The sequence below is a fragment of the Marmota monax genome, unplaced genomic scaffold (genome assembly GCF_021218885.2).
Source record: "Marmota monax isolate L192 unplaced genomic scaffold, Marmota_monax_Labrador192_F-V1.1 WCK01_AAM20220418_F8-fsc00079, whole genome shotgun sequence".
NCBI classification, from domain to species: domain Eukaryota; kingdom Metazoa; phylum Chordata; class Mammalia; order Rodentia; family Sciuridae; genus Marmota; species Marmota monax.
The window spans coordinates 7536242-7564023 of record NW_026694099.1 but is presented as its reverse complement, the minus strand read 5'-3'; the positions used below and the strand labels follow the sequence as shown (position 1 = coordinate 7564023).

Genomic DNA, 27782 nt, shown 5'->3' with positions numbered 1-27782 from the left:
TGTTCTCTCACTGCTTATAAGCCTCTGATTCACTAACAACACCTTCAGTTCTGCTTCCAAATTAGATGCTATACCTTTCCATTTCTTAGAATCTTTACTGCAACTATAGCAGTCCATAGTAATCCTTTAGAGTGAACAACACCAATAGTCCTACCCAGTGTACTCTTTTATTTTTACTCTGGTAATCTGTTTTCTACACACCAGCCAGAAAGTGATCTTTTAAAACATGCCAATTGAATCAGATCTCTCCCTAGTTAAAAACCTTCCAGTGGTTTAGCAGTGCAGTGAGAATAATAAAAACTATTTACCATAGCTTTAAACACCCTTGGTGATCTGGCTTCTATCAGTTCTCTGGCCACTTTTCATCCACTGGCCCCTCTTTACCTGTGCCTTGAAAATACCAAGTACATTCCTGTGTTAGGTCTTTGCCTGTTGTGAGAATGCTATCACCCTAGAGCTTCTTAAAGCTAGTTTCTATTAACCAGGTTTTGATCATATGTAAATGTTCCAGTGAAACCTCTCCTGAACTACTGGCCAAAGCAGTGACCCTTTCTTTCTCCACCATCCTGCCCATAATCACTCACTTTATCATTGCATTATCATTATTCCTTGCAATAATGACTCAGAAATAATCTTATTTGTATAATTACTTTTTCTATTCAATGTAATTTGTTAAAGCAAGAACCTTGTCTTCTTTGCAGAGGCACAACTGGTGTCAGCACAGTCTGGCACAGAGAAATCCTCAATGGATAGTTCTGATATTGATACTGCCGGTTATAGTGATGAGTTCTGCTTCCTAACATGTTGAAGTTTGAACATTAGAGAAGCACGCCAAGGCAAGCATATAAATCAGGGTTTATTTTAAAAAGGGATAACAAATACTTCTCCCAGGAGGGAAAAGGAGGCCATAGCTGGTATCCTCGTATCCCTAGAAGCGAGGTGTTCTGCCCTTTTTATATATCCTAGGATTCCTTTGTTCTCCTGACCACTTCCCCTTATCTCTCTCCTTCCTGTATATGTGACTAGGCCTAAGAAATGCTCTGTGGGATGGCCAAAAGGTAGAAAACAGGTGGGCTGAAGGGGGAAGGGCAGGAAGGAGCAGCCCAGGACACATTAATTAACAACCTCATAGCTCCTTGTAGGGAGGGGCAATTCCTGGGACAGGTTACCTTAGCCTCAGGTTGAAGTTGGGGCAGGTTCTTGATAAGGGTGGAGGAAGGGCTCTGAAGGAATTTATCTTTCCAACCCTCAGGGGATAGACTCCAACTTCCTGGACTCACTAAATATTGGCCTCCTTGACCCAACCTGACTCAATTTACCTATCTATACTGACTGCCTGTCTAATTCTGGCTTCAATATCTACAAAATGTATTTCCAGCTTTCCTGTGTCTCAAATGAAATTTTGTAAATACTTTTTAAATGTACCTGTAAACTTTTGTCTTAGTAACAGAAAATTGCAGAATAGAGACTTCTTCCAATTTTGAAAGAAATGAAATATATTTCTGAAATTAACACACACACACACACACACACACACATGCACACTGCCTAGAGAATTCAGAAGGACATGCAGCAAGAATAATTCCACCATTTCTTTTAGGTTCACTGATTCTAGTAAATTAGCAAAAGTACCATGAATGAAGAGGACCACCTTACAAATAATCAAGTAGGGAAAATGCCAACAGATGTACACCTTATCAAATCATAAATTCCAACGAGTAAATTCAAAGCTCTTCTATAGCAGTGAGTGACATAAAGTAGTTGTAGACATCAAGATTCCATTACTGACTCAACACAACTCAAGTGAATTTAAAATACCCTTCAATATCTTGGGCTAGAATTGAAATCAGAATCAGATAGGCAGTCTACACAGTCTACACAGGAAGAAGAGGTAAGGGAAAGAGAGCAGGAGAACAAAAAGGAAGTCTAGCACATATATAAAAAAGGCAGAACACCTTCCTTCTGGGGATACCAGGCACCAGCTATGGCCTCCTTCTCCCTCCAGGGAGAAGTCTATGTTACCTCTTTTTAAATAAACCCTGCTTTATATGGTTGCCTTGACGTGCTTCTCTAATGTTCAAACTTCAACATGGGAGGGAGCAAAACAGGCTGGTATTAGAACCAGAATTCAAGACCAAAAAATAAAGCAGAACAAAATAAAATGTAACCAACTACAAATGACAATACACCCAATAGTTTGCTTAGGTGTTTGTGAGTGCTTGTGTAAGTAAGCAGAAGCACCAGGGAAGTAGTAAAGTGAGAGGCAGGACCTGCAACTTAGTCTGCACAATGAAATATGGAGCTCCTTCTTCAAACTCATTAAGAATTCCAAAACAGCCACAGCAGACTATATCACAGAACTAAATTAAAGGTGGCCTTTGTGAAATCTGGACCCTGTGCACCCATGAAGACTATCCTGATGCCTGGACGGGATTGGAATTCAGCCCCAGGGCCTGGGAAGCACACTTTGCTATGTGCCACCAAACAATCACCATCAACACTTTTGAATAATGGCACAACACTTTTGAATAATGCTGGGATGGAGCTGGGAGCACCACTCCTATAAAGCGGACTTTATAGACTAGTGAAGGAGAAAAGCAAACGGTTTCTGAGACTCCAAAATAGAAGCTGTGGACGTAAAGAATCAAGTAAAGGGAAAGAGGCCACTACATCCGATCTTTTCCTTGCCAGTCCTTATGGAGACTATGGCTTTTCTAAGAGTCCATCTCCTGATTCAGCTACTTATGTGTGCCTTAGGAGTTGGGTGGTGCAAGTGGGGGTTGAGTGTAAGGGTGTATGTGTGTGGGTGGGGGGATTGTTTAATTGATTGAAATACATTATCATGGACTGGTTTCCTACTCTTACAGAAACAAACTGTAAGTGGGATGTAAGTGGGTTCTGGTTGACCCGCTCTTTTCATCTTCCCTTTACCCTCTAAAGATAAGGTACTGGAGGGACCACTGGGCTCAGCATTCTTGAGTGCATCAAAAGTCACCTCACTTGTAGAAGTGCGTAGTCCAGGAACACTTAGAAGAAGTGGCGGGGTCTACAAGGATTGGGGGAATTTGCAGCTTCGGGACGGGTCACTGGAGGTGCGCCCGGTCCGCAGACCTGGCAGCGGGGCCCACGGAGATCAGAGGCCCGCGGGAAGCGATCGGCAGCGCCCGCCGCCGAGGCGGCTCTGAGCCCTGCCACTGCGTCCTGCCCGGCACGCAGAGAGTCAGGGCCCCGGAACTGCGGGCTGAGGGGGCAGTGGCTCCGCACCCACCCGGTGGCAACTGCGGCCGCCGAGGCTCCTGCGGCTGCGGCGCCTGCCGGGTGGTGGCTCCACAGTGCCCGCCCCCAGAGCCCCTTCTCCGCCCCTCGCGCCCCCTTCCCCGCCCCCGTCCGGCGCCCAGGCCGAGCTGACCCGTCGCCCCGTCTCTCAGAGCGCGCCGCGGCGGCTGCTCCTCGGCGGCGGCGGAGCCTCCCTTGCGCGGCGGCCGCGCTCCCGGAGGCTCAGTCCTCTCGCCTCGGCCATTTTCCCTCTTCTCCCTCCCCTCCCGCGCCTCATCCCCTCGCCCTCCCCCCGCGCGGGGACTTTTCCGGAAAGTTTTTATTTTCCGTCTCGGCTCTCAGAGAAAGAAGCTCCTGGCTCGGCTGCTGCAAAACTTTTCGGCTGCTGCGCCGCCGGCCCCCGCCCTCGGCTGCTTGGCCCTGCGTCCCGCCCCACCAAGCCATGAGCGCCCCTCCGCTGCTGCGGCCGCCCAGCCCGCTACTGCCTGTGGCGGCGGCCGCAGCGGCTGCCGCCGCAGCTCTGGTCCCGGGGTCGGGGCCGGGGCCGGCGCCGTTCCTGACTACTGTATCGGCTTCGGCCGGGGGCATCTCGTTCCATCTGCAGATCGGCCTGAGCCGGGAGCCTGTGCTGTTGCTGCAGGACTCGTCCGGGGACTACAGCCTGGCGCACGTCCGCGAGATGGCTTGCTCCATCGTGGACCAGAAGGTAAGGAGCCGGGCGCCTCCCCGCCGCGCAGGGGGCGCTTCCCTGCTGGCTGTCCCTGGCCGCGCCAACTTTCTGGCTCCGGTGAATCCTGGAGCCATCCTCGCCTGCGCTCTGGAAAAGTCTGGCACCGGCCGGGGTTGGACGCCCTCACCCCGAGGCAGTGTACTCCCTGTTGCTCAGTCTTCCCCTAGTTCCATTTTTTTTTTTTTAAACAGTCCGATTGCTCTCCCGCCTGCATCCTCTTCACCCATTTCCATCCCTCTTGTGGCATTTCCAGGCATCCTGCCCTTTTCTTCTCATGCCCCTCCTTAAACTCGAGGCTTCCCGTCTCTTCCCTCTCTTCCCTCTGGACCCTGGACCAGCGCATTCCTGGCGCCGGAATCCTCTTTCCTGCAACTGAGTTCCCCTGGGACAAACTCAGCAGGATTTCAGCACCACTCCCTTCCACTCTAGACCCCTCTCCCAGCTCAAATTGATGCTGTGGAGTTCCTGGAATGACCCGGAGGCAAGGAATTTCTCACCTGTCAATTCAGCTTTTAAGAAAGGGTGATTGACACGACCAGCTGTGAAAATAACTGACCAGACCACAACACCTAAGTCCTTGTCTTTTACTCCCACTTCTATGTAAGCATGGAAACAAATTTTCCAACAATAAAACCTGAAAGTTACAGCCTTCCTGTTTTTCATTCCCTGGGGCACTGATAGGGACACCGAAGTGGTGGGGGTGATGACCAGGGGACTCCAATTCTGGCTGTGTTCTTAAGTTTGATGTTGTGGGACTCTGGACAGCAGCCACCAAAGGTAGGTTGAAAAGGAGCCATTATCCTTGGCTAGGCCACCCTGGAGGAGACTCAATAAGCCCACCAATGTTTACAGTGCAATTTTAATTTCACGTTATCTCCATAACCATCCAGAGGGATGTAGCAAGGGAAAAGGCGTGAGGTGGTGAGGGAGAGGAGGCCAAGGAGTCAGTCATCTTAACATAAACAGCCAGGGTTTTGAGGGTGGAGACCAGAGTCTCTAAAGATTCTCAACTTAAACCCTGTAGGACTGGCTAGTACTTACCTTTTATTGGTCACTCAAATAATCATGAGTTAGTTTCTTTGAAGTCTTTGGAACAGAGTTTGCTAAATCTAAGGGCTGTGGTTTGAGGCATTAAACACAGTGATCTTAGGAAAAAACCCCAGGGAAAAATCACCAATCTAGGAAATTGTGAAAGTTCTGGAAGCCAGACAATAAATGCCAGGAATTTTTGTTCATTGAAATGAGTGATATTTTATATTACAGGTAACTAAATTATTTGCAACTTCCACGAAAGTGACCAATTTTGTCTAATGCTTGTACAAGTCATATTCTGTTCCTCCTCATCAGTGTTATTGAGTGTTTTGGGTAAACAAGATTACTCTCCTAGGCACTTCTTTAAAGGAAATTTCAGCATAAAACAGTCTCCATTAGGATACTAACAAGTTAATTAAAAAGCAGTGCTGGGTAAGCATATGCACAATGTATAATAAATTTTTTCAAAAAGCTAATGGAATTCTATAAATTTTTAATTTATTTGAATTCTAAAGGAAGTGATGCAGTGTCAGAATTTTCAAAGTGGACAGACTTTGTTTTGACTAGCTTTAAAGTGCACACACACTCAAATGGTCTGTCTCTTTCCCCTTGATGGAGTTTAAGATGGGGAGAAACATGCATGGTTCAAGAGGTTTGGGATTGGGGTTTTGGATGGAGAGTGAATTCAGTTGTCTCATTAGCTACTAAGAGGGGTGCTACATGAAGAGAGTGCTAGAAGTGCACAAGGAGAGGGGCAGCGAATGACTATGGAATGCAGCAGACTTGTGGCTAGCGAGGAGGATATGTTGGGAAAGTTGAATTATGAAAATAAAATGAACTCTAATTTCCAGAGAAGTTTCAGTAATCTTCTCATAGAGATATACCAGGGATATCTGAAAGATGAATTTTCTGTGTGGGGGATATTTTAGAATGTTAAAAATGTTATGGCACAAAGAAAACTGGATTCCAGTCATGAGCTAGTTTGAACTTGGGCCAAGACTCTGGGGGAGAGACCCAAAGAAGTACTGGAAAGGGAAAATCATCAGCACTGGTGACTGATTTATAAGGGAATCCTTTCCTTTGTATTTTTATTCTAATAGTTCTCTGTCTGCAAAAGTTTGAAAACTTTGCTTTGGATAGCCAGGGTATGGAAGTCACTTTGATTTTTTTTTTTTTTTTCAAAGTCATGGCAAAGTTAAGAGTTAGATGTAGAGATGTGAATTTGAGAGTGAATAAATATATACTGGATAGTGGGTCTAGACAGAGGACTTTCTTAATTATCTGTCTATCTTATCATCCATCATCTATTTCTGAATATATTATCCTAGGCAAAAAGAAGATGAAGAGAGTTGAACATCTATAATAGTTAGCAGGGATCTCTTTGTGACATTAGGAATGGCAGAGATTGTTAGTGTGGAGTAAAGAAAGTGGGAGGAGGCCCTTTTGTCCTTTGTTTCAGATTTTCCTGAAGTACCTTTTGAAGACATCAGCAGTGGGGAAGGAAGACAAGAGAGAAAGAAGAAAGGAGAGCAGAGCGAGGTAGAGGAGGTAGGCAGGAGGGAAAGGAGAAGGGGAAGGAGAGATCTGGATGTTCCAGGAGGGAGCTTTAGAGTTTGAAATCATTTACAATTTTCTGTGTAGGCTGGAGACATGTGCTTACAATAGAAGATTCACTTGATTTTCTGGGTCCTTCACATTTATTGTTTTAAAATGTGTTACAGAGTTTTCATCCACTTTGTTTATGAGCTCCCTAAATACTAAAATAAATCACCCTAGCTTAAAACTTTGGAAATACTAGCTAAGTGTTCAGTTGATTTTGTCAACATTCATGGGACACTTTTGTGGAATCAGTAACTGAGGTGTACAGGGCTGAGTAAGAGAGATGCTGTCCCTGAAAAACGCATCTTTTGTTATTGTTATTTAGGATTTATGTTTTTTCTTTATATAATTTTGGAGAGTAACAGACATATGGTTGCACTTGAAAAATTTTGATGGTGATTAAAAAATACTTTTATTTTAAGGTAATGTACCCTAAGTATTAACTGAATTATGAAACTAAAGAAATTATTTATCTTTTAATTTAGATGAATAATCTCTTTTATTTATTGTAACAACATATCTACATATTATGAATTCCTTGTTTTGGAAGGTTTGACCCAAGGTTTTATTAATATTATGCTTATTTCTTTGCTTCACAACCATGTAACTTTGAGGGCTAGTTGTATATGAGAATAGATATGTATTCTGCTAATTACTGTACATGATAATTTTCTGAAGATTAAAATAACAATAATTGATTTAATTTTGAAACCCTGTTTCTTTATAGTATAAAAGGAACCTTGAATATATAGACTCAGAAGGAATTGTTTTGAAACAAGGAGAAGCAAATGAGCTGCATTCCAAAGGATGAATTCAGTTTCAGAGTATATTATCTACCTATTTAGACTCAAAAAGGTGTGTGTGTGTGCGCGCACACACACACACACACAGTTTTTAAACAGGCAGTATTATTAATTATTAATGATAATAATTTAGGGATGTGTGTTGCAATTTTGTGGCTGTCCGTTCCTTTTAGCTTTATCTTATTAGAAAGATAACTAATATTCTCCTCTTGAATTTACTTAAACAGAGTAGTAACATCTGTGAGACTCCTGGCATATAGTTTCACTTTGCATAGTCATTTTTCTGGCCAAGGAAATTCCAAATGAGATTTTAAGTAAAATATAACTATTAAAAGAATAATAAGGTTAGTTCCTTGCTTTGAGAGTAGCATTACTTTGCTTGTAATTGTTTCGTTTTCCTAATTGTACATTGTTTTGTGAACAGTTGCAGTTCATTTTAACCCTTATTGTTAATTTTGGCTGCGCTAATTCTACATAGATTAAGAAAGCTGAAAGCAATTGATTGGTAGACCAACCCAACATCCATGGAACAACAAAATTCTTTTTAATTAATGATGGTCTTTGGGTCTTTGGTGTATGTTTTCATTCTAATTTTATACTTGGCCATATTGTATGTCTGTTGACTTTTGATTTCATAATGAAGTATATAGAATTTGTCATTTCATTAAGTGATTCTTAAGTAGTATAATATTCATGTATATTTAAATTTTTTTCCAATATAATAGTATAATAAGATTTTATTTTGGTGTTATATAGCATATACTGTATATATGTGTATTATACAGGTTGATTATCCCCTATTCAAAATGCTTGGGATCTAAGTGTTTTACACTTAGATCCTTTTGGAATTTGGAGTATTTGTAAGACATAATGAGATATCTTGGGTGTGAGACCCACATCTAAACACAAAAGTCATTTATGGTTCATATACACCTTATATATAGAGCCTAAAAGTGATTTTATACAGTATTTTTAGTGTGTCTACATTCTGACTGTACCAGGTCACATGATGTCAGTCATGGAATTTTCCACTTATAATGTCACATTGGTGCTCAAAAGGTTTCATAATTTGGAGCTTTTTGGATTTGATACTCAACCTGTATGTTGAATCTATCTGTATTGCTTAAGTGTCTCTTTTTTGAAATATATTTTTAAGAGCTTGATTATCCAAATACTGGAGTATTACTTTATATTTTGTATAAAGTGGGACCTCATTATATATCTCAAAAATCTAAAAGAGAAACATGCAAGCCTTTTCTTACAGGTGTATATACTATGTAATGGTTTCACGAGGAGAAGATCCTTTGAGACTCTGAAGTTAAAAGCATTAAGCCTTACAAAGGTTGAACTGGGAAAAGTTGGACAATTGACTGTGACAAATACATGAATTAATGTAGGTCGTTAGATTCAGGTTTGAGATAAAGTTGAAAGAATAAAACTACAGTGTGTATGGTGGTGATGGTAGTGATGGGGACTAGAAATTTTTTACTAAAGTTTAAAAATCTGTTTCAAAGACCATATTTGAATAACTGTGCTGTTTGCTGTTTAATCTCACAAACTCCTTTCATAACTATTAAGGGAAATTTATGACTTTCTTTTACCAGTTATTATTGCTCTTTTTATTTGGTGAGCTGATTGTACATGTCTTCACTAATTTATGCATGAAAGACTTTAAATGACCTTTTTAGACAATGCAGCAAATTTGTAAGTCTATGACTATATGGTTGTAAATTATTTTAGATTACTTGGAGGATTAATGATAATAATTGTAAAGGTTTATACATACTGCCTGGTAAATATGTGGGTAATAAATGGTATTGTTGACCATCTAAAGCTCCTGTGAAAGACTAGCATATTGGGGCTGGGGTAGTGGCTCAGAAGTAGAGCCCTTGCGTCACATATGTGAGGCACTGGGTTTGATTCTCAGCACCTCAAATAAGTAAATGAATAAAATAGATGTCTATCAACTAAAAAAAATTCTTTTTAAAAGACTAGCATATTATCTTTGATAACAAAAGAAATGTGCATCTATTATGCTATGTTTATCTCCATATATAATTAAAATTGTAATATTAGGCAGCAATAAGGCTATAAGGCCCAAGTGACATTGCCTTTTCTCTGCCTTCCATAACAGGTAAATCTTAGAAGTAGTTGTATTTTGAAACAGCTTCTTGAATCTCAAGCACTCAGAATTCCTTGAGGATTAATCTTATTTACAGTGTATTACCAAATAAAAAGCACTTTTACTAATAAAAGTAAAGCATATATATTAAGAAATTGGCATAACAATCAAGATAGCAGAACTGGATTTATGCTGGATTTGAAGTAGATAAAATGCAATTCCACTGGAGCTAACAATATCACCAGGTTTCTTTGTTTTGTTTTCCTATTTGTTTGCCTTGTTTTTATGTGTTGGGAATAATTAATCTTTTCTGACTTCTGGCAGTCATGCTGGTTAAGGTGAAAGATTTAAGCCCAAATGTGAAAATGAAGTTAAAAATATAGGATTTTAAAAAGATATTGCTCACCTTTTAATTTCCCCAGCATTACTTTAGAGAAGTTTTGAAAAAGAGCTTTCAGTTTCTTGAATCTTTCCTTAATGTTGGAGCATGTTGGACCCAAACCAAACAGAAGAAAAGAGTGCATCATTTTTCTTCTTTCTATTGATAGAATTTAGATACAAAGAAAATGATTATTTTACTCTCATTATTCAAAAATTCTTTTTCCTCCATAAGGATATGGAGGAAAATTTCTCCAGGAATTCTTATGATATTGTCAATCAAATATTTTTGTACTATTAACAACCAAAAATTATGGCACCACTTGAAGTTATTTGGCAGCAAAAAAACCCATATTATGTTATATCTTACTCTTTCTAGTCTCACATAGAAAACAGATAATTAAATATACAAAGTCTTTAATTACATGTTCACCATGGTCATTGTGGAATATCATATAATTTAGAAAGTTAGAAAGGTAAGAATTGATGTAAAAACACCACATCTTCAGAAACAATTATGCCTGTCCAAATTTACAGTTTCCTAAATAGAAGTTTCTTGTAAAGTTGCAAAAGCTTTTATTTGGCTTAAGCCAGAGAGTTGATACAGCAACCTAACAATGTTGGCAAATATGAAGCTTAGATTTTTAAATATGCAATCATGCAGGAATTGTTTAACTTATTTTGGTGAAAAGGAAGAATAAAATTACCCTTCCCTGGTTCATTGGCATGTATTCCGTCTAAAGCACTGATTGATGAGGAACTTGTTGAATTTACTGCTTGTATTTAGGCACAATTTCAAGAATTTCCGAATGCTTCTCTCCTTAATTGTCAGCAGCCACTTTTTTCACATATACATCATAAAATGATTGAAAAGTATGAATGTGATAATGAAAATATTAGTGAAAAGTATGACTGTGTGTAATAAATTAAATTTTTTATAATCTAAGGCTTGTAGACTAGTGTGTTATCTTGTTAACAAAATATACATATACTTTAATAGCTGGAATTTTGTCCAATGTATTTTGGAAAAATACTGAAAGTTTTACCCTTCAGTAGTTCAGATGTGCTGAGAGCCATAGCCAAGTAGGAATGACGCATGGCAATTTCCTTGTCAGCCTACCCAATGTTGCTTAGAGGGAGGACTCTCCATTGTGGAAATGGGCTTCATGCAATGTCACTGCAAATGACCTGGGTCCAAGGCAAGCCCATTTCCACAATGGAGAGTCCTCCCTCTAAGCAACATTGGGTAGGCTGACAAGGAAATTGCCATGCGTCATTCCTACTTGGCTATGGCTCTCAGCACAGATGTTTGGAGGGACTGTGACATACATGTGAAATGTTACATCTTGAGACCACTGAAGCTTCCTATTATATGCAAAGTTATCTTAAAGTTTAGTTTGATATTTTCCCCCTTCACTCAATGTCCCTTTATTGCCTCATTTATTACTCATTTGCAGTGATGTAAATACTACTGTCATCATGGACATTTTATTTTTCAGTTTATTTGTTTTGTTCCATATCAGTTTTGCTTAGGAATTGGCATACTATACAGGTTTTTGAGAAAGTATTGGCATTGTTTCAGGTGATGTCCTTGTGTAATCAGAGACATTGGGGAGGGGAAGAATGGAAAGGGCAGTAAAAAGGTAGAAATAAAGAGTCAAATGGTAAATTGTAAAGGCCAGAAAAATGGAACATTAAAGGATCATCACTTCTTCTTTTCAGCCTCTGTGAGCAGGTGAGCGTTGTAACCTAATGGTTAGTGCCATCTGAAAACGTTTATTGGCTTTTTAATCAAATTGAACAAATGGTACTTTTGGTTTCATTGGGATCATTTCAAAATAAGTTTTATAAATTAACATTTGATGTTTTTATTGCTCTTATTCAAAATACCTTTCCTACATTGAGTTCCCTTTCTAACACTGCCTTAGTAGTGATTCCATGAGAGTCCTCCCTCCTCCAGCTTTATTAAGCTACATTGACAAATAAAAATTTTATATATATATAAAAAATGGTGCATAGTGTGACATTTTGTTATATGCATACATTTGTTAAATGAATTAATTAAGCTCATTAACATATTCATCATCTGACATAGTTACATTTTTTATGGTAAGAGCATTTAAGAGATACTATCTTAGTAATTTTCAGGTATATAGTCCTTGTAATTATTAACTATAATTGCCATGCAGTACAATAAATCATCAGAACTTATGTATTCTGTCTAACGGAAACTTTATTCCCTTTAATCAACCTCAACTCATACTCACCTTCTCATCTGTACCTCTAGTCCTTTTAACCATTATTATTTTACTCTTTGCCTCCATGAATTCTGCTTTTTTAGATTTCACAAATAAGTGAGATTATATGTAATTTTCTTTCTGTGCCTGGCTTATGTCACTTAGCATAATGACCTCTAGGTTCCTTGGTATTGTTGCAGATGATAGGATTTCCTTCTTTTAAGGCTGAATAGTATTACTGTGTGTGTATGTGTGTGTGTGTGTGCGCACGCGCGTGCGTTATTTTCTTTATCTGATTGTTTGTTATGGACGCTTAGGTTGATTTCATATCTTGGTAATTATGAGTAAGGCTGTAGTAAACACAGGAGTTCAGATATTTCTTGTACATACTGATTTAATTTCCTTTGAACATATACCCTAGAAGTGGGATTGCTGGATCATATGGTAGTTCTATTTTTAATTTCTTTAGGAACCTGTATACCATCTTCCATAAAAGCGATACTAATTTATATTTCCACAAATATTGTATAGAGGTTCTCTTTTCTCCAAATTCTCTCAATGCTTGTTATCCTTGTTTTTTTGATAATACTATTTTAATAAAAATGAGGTGGCATCTTGTGTGGTTTTAATTTTCATTTCCCTAATGATTAGTGATGTTCAGCATTTTTTCATACACTAGTTTGTCTTCTTTTGAGAAATGTCTGTTCAGGTCCTTTGCTTGTTTTTTAAAAAGTTTTAAAGTTGTTTTCTTGCTATTGAGTTGTATGAATTCCTTATATGTTTTGGATATTAACCTCTCATTAGGTTTTAATCCTTCATTGCTATACCTCAATAGGTATTTGACTTCTTTTTTGTAGCCATGTGACCTGGTTCAATTTTTCATTATCCTCTGACTCTATTTTTCGGTGTCACTCTTAAAATACAGGAAAGAGGGACTGGGGTTGTAACTCAGTGGTGAGAAATCAGTTCTAATTTAGGTGATTTGAATTCACTCCCAGAGAAATTAATTGATTAAATTAGTCTATCTATCAGTTGTCAAATATTTATTCAAGGCACTGTTTTTCAATCATTTTTTTAATCAATTAAATGTGAGCATTTCCCCCCTTGAGCTCCTTAAAATGTTGAGCAATGGCTGTAGGCTCTGGTCTGGTAGGGTGATTGTATGGCCCCACAGATTTCTTACAATAAGTAAAAGTGTCTGTGTCCTCTGCAGGGCTCTAGGTTATCACTGCCAGACTTCAGGGAGGGACTCCCTAATCAAACAGAGTAGGAGGAATTTGGATAGGCCAAAGAATGATTTCTTTGGCACAAAAAGGAGATTGTTGGGCGGGACCAAGGGTATCACTGGGTTTACAGAAAGTGAGGTGGTGTTTTTGCTCTGAGCTATCTGTGTGTTGGCTCTGAGCTATCTGTGCAGTTCTTATGATGAAGCTGGTAATTGTGGCACTCAGCATCCTTTAAAGGTTGTCTGTAGCCCACCATGGAAAGCCACACCTAAGGACTTGTGTGAACCAAGGAGGTGTAATTATTTAGAGGTTGTTTACTCCACTTAGCTGCTCAGAGCAGTAACGGGGGAGGTCAAGACCACTTGGGCCTGAGCAGTGGCCTGAGGCAAACAGCTGCAGCTTTTCCAACATTGTCTGAAGTAGAAAAGAGCCTGTGAATGATCTTCCTGAAGCTTTGGCTGACCTTGAATCGGTGGTGGTAAATAAACCTGAGCAGGCTAAAGTAGACAAAGCTCATGGGACTTGAAAAGTGGCACCAGAGGTCAGGAAAAGATGGTGACAGTAAAGCTCTGTCTTTCTCTGAATTGAGTCAGAAGAAATGGCTCCTAACTCATGAATAGCAGTGGGAGAGACCTAGGAGTAGCTTTTAACAAGCAGAGAAGTTCGTTTTGGAAGTTTTATGAGTGTCACAGGGGAGACCTCTAAGGAGCATTTCCATGATGACCTTGTAAGAGTTTTAGGAAGGGCTAGTCCCAGAAGCATTGGGTCATGAACAACAAAGTTCCAGGGCCTCCTTTGGAAAATTCCATGAGTGGTAGAGGACCTTGAGCTGGCAGTTTTTCTCATGGTGGAGTGGCCAGCAGAGGGGAGCTTCCAGGAACAAAACCTTCCTAGCATTTACTCTGTGTGCTCGACTATAGTTCATCTTCTTTTCTTTTGTCATTTCTGAGTCTCATAGCAGCCCTTTGCTATAGTCGTCTTACCTCTATTTTAAGGATGAGGAAACTAAAATCAGAGAGGTTAAATCATTTATTCCACATCACATAGATTTTAAGTAGAAAGCAACTCCTCTCAATACTTTATTCGTTTTGAGATAGATTTGTGCAGAGTGTTTGGAATTATCAGGTTATTGGGGGTGAAATGCTGAATTTTCTAATTGTATTGGCCAAAATTTACTTAACCTTTCAGCTTTGACAGTGTGGTTTTATTTACATGTTAAGTTATTCCTTCATCCAGAAGGCTTCCCTCATTTGGAATTCCCATCCCAGTTCTTGGTCAGCTTGAATCCCAGTCATTTTGGAAGCCACCACTGACAAAGATTCTACACACCTTTGACCCTGGTATCTAATGTAATGAACATTAGAAATGGATTCTCATTGGGGTATTAGTGCATTAGAGAGATGAGATGATGCTTATTGGAGGGATACTTCTTATCCTTAAAGCATCATAAAATCTATAATATGTGTAATCGTTAATAGTTTTTTGAAATAATAAATATCTGTGTAGCAGAACTGGTTTGGAATCTGGTGTCATTATGCCCTGATAACAACAACAACAACAATATCAAAAACAAACAAAAATTCAAAGTTGTGGAGATACCCATCTTTAAATGTTCTTATCCATCTTTAAATTTTCAGAGATCACTGTCATTTATCTAAAGAGATTAATTATCTTGTGTGATTAAATTGACTAAGTTGATTCAAAGACTTCTTTCCTATGAGATGTGGACACAGAAGTGTTTTGGGAGAAGACCGTTTATTGATCATTGTGGCTCAAAACTGGTGAATATAAAGAATCTTCACTACCATGTAAATCAACAAATCATTCTTGAATAGTCCATTGATTCTGAGGAGATTCTGAGAAATTAATGAGTTCTTAAGAAAAGTACCTTTTAGTGGTTGCTTTCATTTAAGAAGTTGTATATGAGTGGCCCATTTGCTAAGGGTCATGCTTTGCAGATACGTTTATTCTTTTTCATAAATTTTGTTTATTTTTTTGTTAATTTTGAATGAACACACCCGAAGGTGAACTTACTCTGACTCCTGCATGATCAGTCGCAAGCCAGGTGGAGATTTTCTTTCCACTTTAGTAGTCAATATGAATTGTGAATTGCCTTGCATGTCTCTGTTCGGGGCTGAGATCAATACTTCCTTTGTAGAATAATTCTACTATCATCAGACTTTACAAAAATGTAGTGGAATTTGCTTAGGTTTTACAATTTAGTATTCAAGTTATTAAAGTAACAGGTTCAAATGTTAGTTCTTATTCAAATACTTTTTATAAATATGGGAGATTTGAATAGTATTAAGACATTTGAAGAATTATGATATATTTAACACAATTATTTAAATGCTTTCAAACATTTTAATTGAATTTCTAAATTTAATATGTTTGATTTCCTTTAAATACTCTAATTACCTGCATAATAAACTTTTACATATTCTTTTTTTTTTTTGGTACTGGGGATTGAACTCAGGGGGAACTTTGCCACTGAGCCACATCCATAGCCCTTTTTATTTTTTATTTTGAGACAGTGTTTCATTAAGTTGCTTAACCCTCACTAAATTGCTGAGACTGGCTTTGAATTTGGAGTCCTCTTGCCTAGCCTCCTAAGCTTCTGGGATTACAGGCATACTCCACTGTGCCTGGCAACTTTTACATATTCTTTTTTTTTTTCATGCTTGGAAAGGTTTATTTATGTATTAATTTATGTATAACAGTTGAGGAAACAACCACCATGAACACCATGTTCATAGAGCTCAGTAAGCTCTCAGCTAAACTGGTTAAGCTCAGTGCAACAAGCATTCAATACATATTTGGCTCATTTAAAGCCTTAAGCCACATGCTCTTAATCAGAAACTTAACATAAACTTGAATATACTGGTCAATTTTTGAGACTGGGTTATGTTGAAACATCTCTTGCTTCAGTGACCAAATCTTAGATAAAAGTTAACTAGGATATCATGCATTTGTAGCATCCCACAGCCACCCATTTGTTAACCTGTACACTTTTCTAATTTGCCCTGATTTTGGCTATCACTATTAAGCTGTAGGATTTTAATCTGTAAATACCTACTCTCCTAAACTCAGTCTTTTTCTCCAGGTGTTCTCCAGGTTGTAAGCTGGTCTTGTCAGTCCTCACTCCCTTCTGTTAGGCATATTTTTGCTTCTTAGGCTACTCAAGTTTAAATGCCAAAACCACATCAATAATTGTTTTTTTAGCTAGAAACCATAGAGTTGTTGTAGAACATGCTTCCAGAATTTGTTAGTTAATGTCCCTTCACTAAAAGGACCTTATATAACTGCCCCAAATAAAAAGCCAGAGGTGAGGAATGTGAACGAAAAATTTATTTCCTCATTTCTTGCATTTGAAGTACTCCTCGATGACATCCTTGGCCTGAGATTCTTTGCCATAATCCTTAACAACTACACAACTGCAACCAACCACTTTATGGGGCTTGCCCTCTCGGTCAATTTTACAGAGGCCTACCCATTCTCCTAGTTTCTTGTTGTCATCGACCTTAATTAGATTGATTTGGTGTTCAGCACAAAGGGCCTCCACCAATTTGACATACATAGGCTCATTACAGTTGGATGCAAGTACACAGAGATGGGCCTGGCGCTTGTCTAAGGCTTTGGCAGCTTCGCGAATTCCACGTGCAAGGCCATCGTGGATGAGGGCGGTCTTCAGCACCTCTTGTAAAGCAGTGTTGACGTCCATTACACCTCCAGCAGCAATGCCTTCCTCGGCCATGGCGGTGGATTACCGATAAAGCTGAATCTTGAACAAACCCGAGCCACCGCCTCCGCGCGACTCGGCGGCGGCAGAGAAAGAGCTACATATTCTTTTTTTTTTTTAAATTTTTTTTTAGTTGTAGATGGACACAATATCTTTATTTTATTTTATTTATTTTTATGTGGTGCTGCAGATTGAAGCCAGTGCCTCACACATCCGAGGCAAAAGCTCTATCATTGACCTACAACCTCAGCCTGACTTTTACATATTCTTAAGTAACTCTTATACACCTAATAAATTAAACTTATAAATATGGTGAAATTTAAATTCTTCAATATTTTAATATCATACATATAAGACAAAATTAATTATTTTGTTATATGTAAATAATATGCAGAAAAATATTTACATTAGGATATGATTCCCTTAAACTTTTCTACCTTCAATTTGAACTCTTTATGTTTGAAATGTTTTTCCACTGATGAAATAATTATGTAGTACCATACAATTGTGTAGTTCCCCTTCCATATAAATTGTGCAGTTGTCTTCTTGGCTGGCTTGGTTAAGGTTGTATAAATACCAATACTTTTAATTGGGATGAAGATTGGATTCTTGTCAGAAGAAGTGTAGATCAATTCCATGCAACCCCATTTCTGTCAGTGATTCGATTGCTTTAAGTAATGGGGTGAGTAATCATGAGCTCTGTATCCCTAGATTCATTTTATGTATTACATTTTATGTGTTTGTGTTGACTACTTTCGGATTCCTACCTCAGTTGATCATTTGATTGGATTTGGAATTCCTTCTTTTTTAAATATTGTTTTAGTTGTAGATAGATGGACACAAATATCTTTATTTATTTATTTATTTGTATGTGGTGCTGGCCCTGTGAGGCAAGTGTTCTACCATTGAGCTACAGCCCCAGCCCCAATTTTGAATTTCTTTAGCTCTTAAGATGGTAAATCTATTTCCTGCATATGTTAAAGGCCATTGAACCTAGTGGAATACTGCAGTTTCATTTTCTTTCCTCTTGGGGTGACATAATTTTTAGAGATATGTGGATGAATGTTAGTATTTTCCTGAGGCTTATCTAACCAGCTAGTTACAACTTACAGAATGATTCTTCTGACTCAATAGTTTACTCTGAAAATAAAAGAACATTCATGGTACCTCTTTCTGATGTCTTAATAGAATTGATACATGGATTTATGATGATAATTTTAAATTGTTCCCTTACTTTTGGAAATTTAAGATTCTTCCTATTTTTGTTTATATTTTCTTTAAAATTTGCTTACATTATATATTACGTGTTTACGTTGCCACATTTTATATCTTTATAGATATAGATATAGATATAGATAGATAGATATGATAGCTATATTTTGAATTTCTTTTGCTATTGTCTCTTAATACTCCTAAGATTAATTTCTAAGATTAAGTTATATCGTAGATTTTATTTTGGAATAACATTGATTCTTCGCTCTCTTCAGTTGAAAAGTGCAATTGCATAGGGTTTTTGTTTTTGTTTTTTGTCTTTACACAGAAAAATGAAGTGATGTAAATAGCAAGATGTAGAATAAACTGCTATATATCATAGTCAACTTTAGGAAATTCACATGTTTCACAGTGAACATATTTAAAAACATGGTCACAAACTTTCAATTTTCTTTCATAAGAACAGGCCTGATTTTCTATCATATTTCACTTTGATCTTTTGAAAAACAGCTTGTAAAACACACATTCCTATACATGTTCATGAAAGTTCCATAAAAGAATTTCTTAAAATTGCACTGTATTTTACTCTTATTCAGTTTGTTCTGCTCTGTAATATCCTTTAGGAACCTGAAGTGCAAAAACAATTGAGGTTTTTAGAAGAATATATGAATGTCACCTTTGGATGTCCATCTTCCCCCAGAATTCCTTTCTTTTGTAAAAAAAAAAAACAAAACAGTTGCCTCACTTATCAAATACTGTAGTGCTATTTTTGAAAATTTGAAATACTTTTTGATTGAGAAAACTGGTCTATCCTCACGGATTCAGTGTCATCTTCATTGGGTAAATTAAATAAAATGGGGTAAATCATGTGATTGTATAATACCATATGAGCAGGGATCTTGCCTATGTTTTCTCTGTTACATGCTATATACCTAGAATAGTGCCTGGAACTGAAGAGCCATCAAATGTTTTGTCTCATTTTCTAGTTATTTTTCTAGAAATAGTTGTGCTGTCAATATGTATGCACATTATGTCTTTTGTTATATTTGGGCTATTAGCTTTCTAAGAAGTTCCCATTTCCACATTTGATCTAAAATCATTATTCAAATAACCGTTTTTGTAAAGTGAATTGAAAGTGTTTGGGGGAGATAAATGCTTGGAGAGAATGCTGAACTGTTATTTCAAGAAATAACAAACCAAGACCCTGGGATATGAGTCTTCTGAGGAATTGGTGTTCCTCTCATCTGACTGGACAAGGATTTAAAGCCAGAGTAAGCTTTCCTTCCTGAGCACATTTTATGGTATGGTCTGAATAAATATTTGTTGAATTGAATTGAGTCCTTGGAAGAGAAGTCTTTGTGGTTGTCAGAGGATACCTAGTTGAAATATTATGAAAAACACTTCAGTCTTTTTTTTTTTTACTTGTCAAATCTCAGGCTGATTTGCCTGCAGATTTTAAGAACAAAATTATGCAAATAATAAAAAACCTGACATATAAAATATAGTGGTAGGAGAGATGATGATGCATAGGAAAGAAGAATGTCTTTGGAGAAGAAAACAGTAACACAAACTTTCCAAAGTTAAGTAGAAGTGCCTTTGCCCGTTTTTGCTTCCCACCTCACTGTGAAGTGAATCTGGCTTAGGAGCACTCATATGGGCTGTCAGGGAGCATTCTGGAGTGGCCTCCAGTGAGAATGGTCTTAAAGTTTTACCATTTGATGTAGATTATAGTTCAAAAACATTTAACTTTGTTTTCCACCAATTCTTCACCTTAATTAATTAATTAATTTACTTTTTATATTTTAATTACTGTTTTCTATTTCTTAGATATCAGTCTTTTAGGTGAGGAATTTTTATGCTTATTTATATAATTTTTATGTATACTTTCAATATTTACTGCACAATAACTGGCAGGTGTTAAATTGTCTATGTAAATATATATCCATCCCCCTTTCTCTTTACTGAGATTTTTTTTCTTTTTGTCTTTCTCTTATTCTTTTTGTTTTCCCTTCATTAATTTTAACTTTTGACAACTCAGATTTACATCTCATTTGTTTTAAGTTTCCTGCCCCTGCTGTTTTCATCTTTTTTTTTCCTTCATAATTTACTTTCTCTTGTAGTTTTAAGCTTTTCAGACATTCTTAAGTATCTCCAGGATGCTCACGAGTTGACCTTCTCCAGAGCCATAAACTCTGCTGGGTGGATATCATATTTGGTTTTCTGGAACCTGTTGCTGGTTAACATAACATCCAGTTCTTGGATGAGGACTCTGTGGTCTCCTAAATACATAACCACTGTATTTTGGGCAAACATTTGGATGCTGTAAGCCTAAAGTGCGGGTAACCTCTACAGTTTTCCCTGAGGAGGGCTTCTCCCAGCTCTTGGTGCTAAGTCAGCGGGGGTTCATACCCTATATCACTAATTTGTGGGAGTGAAACAGTACTGATTTTATAGCCACATTTTGAGTACTGCTTTTAAGCCAGTTAGTACACAGATGTTCACTTTCTTTCTCTGGCAAGATTTTATGACAAACTAAAAAGGTGTTGAGAACAAGGCTTATCCCAGCTTGAATTTTCACAAAGAATCTGTTTTCCCACTGGTAAATGATTACTGAGTTTATCTTTTATCTAGACATTTTAAGTTAGGACTCATTTTTGGATTTTTTTTTTACCGTAACCCACCCCCCCAACAAATTCCTTAGGGTACAGGGACATGGAAGACTGGAGTTCCTGGTGAGAAACTTGGTCAAATTTCAGAAATTAGGCTGTTACGAGACACTTGATAATGTGGTGCAAACTTTTACGTTACTCTTTCAAGAGTTTTTCTGTCACTTGCTTGAGAGTATGTTCTTTTATCTTGGTAGGCGCGTGTGTCCATCTTACCACCTAGTAAACACTGGTGTGCACCAGAAAATCAGCTTGGGAAGTGCCCTCACTCATCTGGTATATCCATAGTCCAGTTATAGTGTTTTCAGGAAAAGTGACCATGTGTCCCCAGAAATTATTGGTTTATTGGCTTTTTGTCCAAGATGATTTCCTGCTATAATCTAAGTCTGGGCATTTTAGGCCAATGATTTTGCAGTAGAAATTTGGATACCATTCTCCCATTATTTTAGCCTTAAATAATAGTAGATTGCTTTCAGGTTTTATTAATTTCCCATTAGCTTTTAAATCCATGGGTAAGAATTGCTTGTGAACTGTGCCATTTGAGTCTAGCATTTAGCCCTCCCTGCTTTCATTCGAAAGCACTGGTATTTAAATAATGTGGGATTTATTTATTTATTAAACATTTTGTAATGAATCTTTATTGCCTGAGGCACACATAGACCTGATGGTATAAAATGAGGGAAAAAATGGCATAAACATGGAATCAACTTCTGATAGGTCAGTCAACATAATAATAAATGATCAATAATATTAGTTATTGTCAATTACATTGATAAGTAGTGCTATTATTAGCATCCTTAGTATAGCTAACATGTATCCATTGTTACTATACCAGAAATTCTTTTAAGGATCCTACCTAAATATTTAACATGTTTAATTTGCAAAATAATCTAAAAGATAGATATGTATTTTTATCCTCATTTTAATAAGTGAGGACTTTGGATATGGTGAAAGTTACCTAGGGTTACATAATGGTGTCAGAGATTTAGGCATGTGGGTCAGAAGCTCATGGGCTTTAATACCTGAAGATGTGTATAGAACTTTTTAAACATTTCTAGGTGGATTAATAAATGTGGAAAAACAATGGTTCCTCTTCCCTTTAAGTAGAAAATAAATCTGTATTATCATGAATTAATTAATTTAATTGGCTCATGATGAAATATTTCAACTTTATTTACAAATGTATCTGCATTTGGTGTCATTAAAAAAGTATATTTGTTTGATGTAAGCTGTATTCTATTGATGTGTACTTATATTGATTCCTAGTAATTTGTGAATTGAACTTAAAATAGCAAATGCTAACTTGACATAAATATTTTCATATTTGCATCATAAATATGGAATTTGCACTTTGAACATTTCATGAATATTAATCAATTAAACTTCAGAACACTCCAGTGATCAAGATATTGTGACTCAATCTTCTGGATGAGTATTAACATATGCCAGCCCACTGACTTTAAAATAGCATCCAGATAGAAGTCTTTAATATTGTTATTTAAAAAAATTTATCTCAGTTTCTTTTTACTTATAAGGAAATATTTAAAAATATCTGTACTAAATAGCAAAAGAAGGCTCAGTCAGTTTGTATCTGTGGGTACAACTGATGTAATCATTTGGATGGGATTGAAGCCAATTTTGTCAAATTCTCAGCCAGCTCAATTAAAAACAAATCCAACATGAGCAGCAATAACAGTGGCTTCTATTTTGGTCAGAATTAGTAATTTAGTTGTGTTGGAAGACATGATGATAAAGATGAACTGATGATTTATTTTGTCTTAAGCTGAGAAGTCTAATAGCCACATGAAGTGACAAAATGTGATAGATGTCACATTTCATTCGAAAGCACTGGTATTTGAATAATGTGGGATTTATTTATTTACTAAACATTTTGTAATGAATCTTTATTGCCTGAGGCACACATAGACCTGTTGGTATAAAATGAGGAAAAATAGATCATGCCCCTCTCTGAGAAGCTCATAGACCACCTTACTGACTACATCATTCTTTGTCTTTCAAGAAAAGTAGACTGTAACCTCTTTTGCTAACTCAAGCTTTATTATTTATTTGTTTATTATATTTAATTACTATTACAAACATCATACAAGTTTTTTTTTTCTTAATGTGCACAATACACATAAATGTAAAATCTTAAAACTCAGAATTAAAAAGCTGTAGATATCACTGACTTCAGAAACAAGTGATAATAAAAAGTTCTGTTTTAAAATTTGTGAAAATAAGGAATAATTTGTAGTTTTAGGATACATAGATTTTTATTTTTAACTTGCTTTATGTTTAAAGAGTTAACATGTGTATGTTATATATTTTTCCTTGTATTTTAAGAGACATAAATATTTGTATTTTAGTATAATTTATTTTTGAGAAAAGCACCACAGTATGTAAGAAAACACTAATATTTCTTGGACATTAATATTCTAAATTTATCCTTTTCTAAAAAATTTTGAGTACCATTGAAGAATTTACCAAACAGTTAAAAATGCTTACATCTCACCTCAGCTTTTAAAGTATAGTTTGTAGTCTTCAATGATGCAACACATATTACCTGTATGTGATCCATTACTTTAACATCTAAATTCATTTACTCTAGAAGAGAAAGCATTATTAGTGTTCTATTTTTGCATGGAATGCCCTCCAAATCCAACTTCATTATGGGTAATATGTTAGTATTACAAAATCCTTTGTTCTCCCTTGAGAATTTTACATCCCAGCCTTTTCAGTGATAACCCAACTTTTCCTGGATGCTTTAGTAGATGTGTTTAGGTCCTGTTTTGTTTGATTGCCTACTATAGCTATTGGGTACTGAACAGTTAGTTAAATTTTCAAAATTTTGTGTCATCATGTGGAAGCAGGCAGTTTCTACCAAGTACGTCTTTCAAAAATGAAATTCTAACTCCTAATCATATTTTAAGGAGAAAAAAATGGAATAACTAGGCACTTACTGAGTACCTACTCAGTATTTCTTTTTTTTTTTTTTACAATCTTTATAAACATTCTATAATATTGGAATTGTTCTCATTTTACAGATTAGCAAACTGTTTGCTATTGTTTGGATGTGAGGTGTCCCCCAAAAGCTCATGGGTGAGACAATGCAAGAAGGTTTGGAGGACAAATGATTGGGTTATATTCTTAACCTAATCAGTGAAATAATCCCTGTTGGGATTAACTGGTAACTGGAGGCCGGCGGGGTGTGGCTGGAGGAGGTGGGTCATTGGGGGCATGGCTTTGGGGTATATATTTTGTACCTGGACAGTGGAGTCTCTCTCTCTCTTTCTGCTTTCTGAGCATCATATGAACTGCTTCCCTCTGCCACACGCTCTCCCATGATATTCAGCTCAACTTGAGCCCTGAGGAATGGAGCCTGTTGTCCTTGCACGGAGACCTCTGAAACCCTGAGACCCCAAATAAACTTTTCCTCCTTTACAGTTGTTCTGATTGGGTCCTTTAGTTGCAGCAGTTAAAAAGCTGACTAAAACACTCTTACACTCAGAATTTAACAGGGATGCATAGTAAGTGAATGACAAAGATACATTTGCTTCAAAACATTTGCTTTCCCACTGGATCATGGTTCCATAGCAGAAATCATTTTTTTTTTTGCACTGCAATGCACAGGATTTTCTAAGTGTGGCATTTGTCATCCCCTTGGAGAACACTCCCCTTTTCAAAATGAAGCACTGTATGTGGGTTTCTGTCAGCATACAGAATAGATGCTTTGGACCATTTTTTCCTTTCCATTTTTTCCTTTTCCATTTTTTCCTTTCCATCTCTTTCAGGGTGTTTCTTTTTAATTCCTTTATAAAGATGTCACTTTGAAACATTAAATGTTATATAATGCTTCCCTACATTGTGAGTTTAAATCCAAGGTTAATTGTGAGTTGCCTGAGTCATGTAGTTGGAGACTGAATGTTCTCCAACTTAAGATGCACAATTGTTAACATTTTAAGATTTCTGAGAGTGGAGTACTACTTCTTTCTTCTCTGTGGTGTTGTGAAGAGATTTATTTCTATTGTTAGTTATGTGGTCTTGGGAAAGTTATTCTAAGACTTTTTCCTTTTCAAGTTTCTGAAAATATCGCTTGTTTCTGCTCACTGTAGATCAGATCTATTGAAATAGACATTGAGATAGTATAAGCCAAAACTTGTCAGCTGTTCTGTACTATAAACATTTAGTATATGGGCTGGCTATTCTCAGATGTGTGTGTTCATGAGAATCACCTGTGGAGTGTTAAAATGCAGATTCCTTACACTATCAGTCATTTTAAACTCCATGGATATGGGGTATAGAAACAGGCCATTCTTTGAAACAATAATGCCAATGATCTCATGAAATTTTTAATAAAAAGGTACAGAAAACATCTTTGAATGACTACTTTTTAATTAATTTTTAAACTAACCATCAGATTAGCAAAGATGTAAACAGTAATAATGGTGTGGGGAAATGACTGTTCTTGAACGACATTGATGTGAGTATAAAATTGAATCACTTTTTTGAGGAATAGTCTTAGTCTAGGAATATGTATTAAAGTATGTGCTTTTGATCTAGAAATTCTGTTTCTTGAATTTTTAATTTAATGGAAAGCCCACGTGTAAAAATTATATGTGCAGGAATATTCACTGCATGATTATTTATTAAAGGAAACAAATTGCAAACAACTTATATCTCAGAGTGAGGGAGAGGTAAATATGTCCATGTAATTAATGCCTGCCTGGCATGCGTGAGGCACTGGTTTTGATCCTTAGCACCACAAATAAATAAGTAAATATAAAGATATTGTGTCCATCTACAACTACAAAAAAAAAAAGAGAAGAATATACAGACATTAAAATGTTGATGTAGAAATATATTTACATTTAAATAAAAGATGTTTGTGATAAGGTTTAGTGAGAAAGGGTTATAGAACATATATAAAATGAGCCATTAAAAATTTGTATGTATATATCGAAGTTTAGAAAGGTACTCTGATTATCTGAAACTGTAAAGTGATTTTCTGTGGTGAATAGGCTTATGTAGGTATATACCCTTTTGTTTTATATCCTTTTTTATAAAATGTAAAAAATTTATACATTTTTATAATTGGAGAAATACAAGAAAGCATTTTTAACGAACTTTTAAAAGAAAAAATATTTAGGGAAACTTCATTTACATTGCTGATTAATATTATTGCCATTATTTTCTACCGTACTTTGTGTTCATATCCCTTCCACCCCATCTCCATTCTTCTGTTAAACATAACATTTTATTTTGTTTGTTTTCCAAGACTCTTACAAGAAGATTCATTTGTATGCCAGTTGTGGTGACAGAAGGCGGACGGTTTCCTGTGCCTTTCCTGATTTTTGTCTGTTTAATTCTCAAGATAAAGTGAAATGTCTTGAAGCTCAGCCTTTTAAAACCATTTGTGTAGCTGAATTCTGGGTACCATGATGTAATGTACTTTTACTTGATTGCCACCCATGCTGTTTGTTTTGATTTTTGTTTGCCCAGCTTTACAACCATATCTGAGGTTTTTTGCTGATGGATGTATAAATCAGTCTTCTCTGTTTTCCTGATGGCTTCCTGATTATCAGGGAGAGAAAAACCACTGAAGTTTACTTCCTCTTCTGTCACCTAAGCAAATATGGCTGATATTTGTCCTACAGGTCCTACAAGTAGATAAGCTTTGTGGGCTGTTGTAGGACTAGCTTTCCCTTTAGTGAAAGGAAGAGAGATGGGACCTAATTTAAGTTTGTAAAGGATCACTCTTGGATGCTGTGTAGAGACCAGATTGTGTGTGTGTGTGTGTGTGTGTGTGTGTGTGTGTGAGTGTGTGTGTGTGGCGGGGGCTGGGGCAGTGAGAACGAGGGTTTTTTTAAAGGAATTCAAGTGAGAGATGATGGTTGCTTGGATGAAAGTAGTTAGGGTGGTGAAAGAGATCCATGAAGCACAGCTTAAATGAAGGTGTGTTTATTCTTACAAATAAACACACCCTTCGTGACTGGTATGGCTTTGAACTAGAGGGTATTTTTGGGGGGACTGAGAATTTAAATATCTGATTATTTGAAGATAAAACATTTTAACATTACATGTCTAGATAACAATGTGGGCATCTTAGTTTTAGATTACTTTTATAAGAGGCCTTATAAAGAAACCAAGGTTCAAGTTTGGTAAAGATTGCTTTTATGCTTCCTCTGACATTACATACAGGATATGATCTGGGGTGATTTAGTATTGCCCTTGTTTATTTCAGAAATCAAGAAGTCATTCACTGCCCTCTTCCTGGTCTTTCTCCACCATATAATCATCAGGGCTTGTGTATTGTGTTTGCAAATTGCATCTGAAACCTCTTTATGTCTGTCCTTCTGCGCTGTAAATCTATACATTATCAATTTCATTCGTATTGCAAGTATTTGTATCCATTCTTAACAGAGTTTTGTACAAATGCAGATCTTATCAAATCATATCCCTGTGTACAACCCTTCACCGATGTCCTCTGCAGAATATTCTGCACAGGCCGCCATCCATTCTTTGCCTCTCTCTGTCCTATTCTGTACCTCAGTAGGGTATAATCTATGTTCTCAGAACTCTCTTTGGCTTTTAGTTCCCCACTGAGGATGGTATATTTCCTTTCACACCTAGGATGAAGTTCAGAATCCATGGCATAGGACATATCTGCAAAGAAGTCTTTGTTTTATTTAGTTGATGTTCTAAAGAGACTGGTCACACCTTCTTCCCCATTCCTGGCTCTGACAGTTGCTTTTCAGATCTTTA

At 37.0% G+C, this 27782-nt stretch overlaps 2 protein-coding genes across 4 annotated transcripts in view; one reads left to right on the top strand and one right to left on the bottom strand.

The window, feature by feature from the left end:
- The first annotated feature begins 3417 nt into the window (after nt 1-3417).
- Nucleotides 3418-27782, top strand: part of Prkd1 (protein kinase D1) — a 326804-nt gene continuing 302439 nt past the window's right edge. Inside the window, exons 1-2 of one of the 3 annotated variants that reach the window (XM_058585840.1) lie at nt 3871-3982; nt 6498-6586. Coding sequence is in view for 2 of the 3 variants with exons in the window: in XM_058585839.1 (XP_058441822.1) it covers nt 3719-3982 (264 nt within the window). In the remaining variant the exon portion in view is untranslated. Of the gene's footprint in view, nt 3983-6497; nt 6587-27782 lie in introns of all 3 variants that reach the window. The other 2 variants (XM_058585839.1, XM_046465232.2) reach the window with 2 other exon arrangements.
- Nucleotides 16730-17187, bottom strand: LOC124107311 (small ribosomal subunit protein eS12). The gene has a single exon (XM_046465233.2). It carries the CDS (start codon nt 17155-17157, stop codon nt 16759-16761), a length of 399 nt encoding a protein of 132 aa, XP_046321189.1. The 5' UTR covers nt 17158-17187; the 3' UTR covers nt 16730-16758.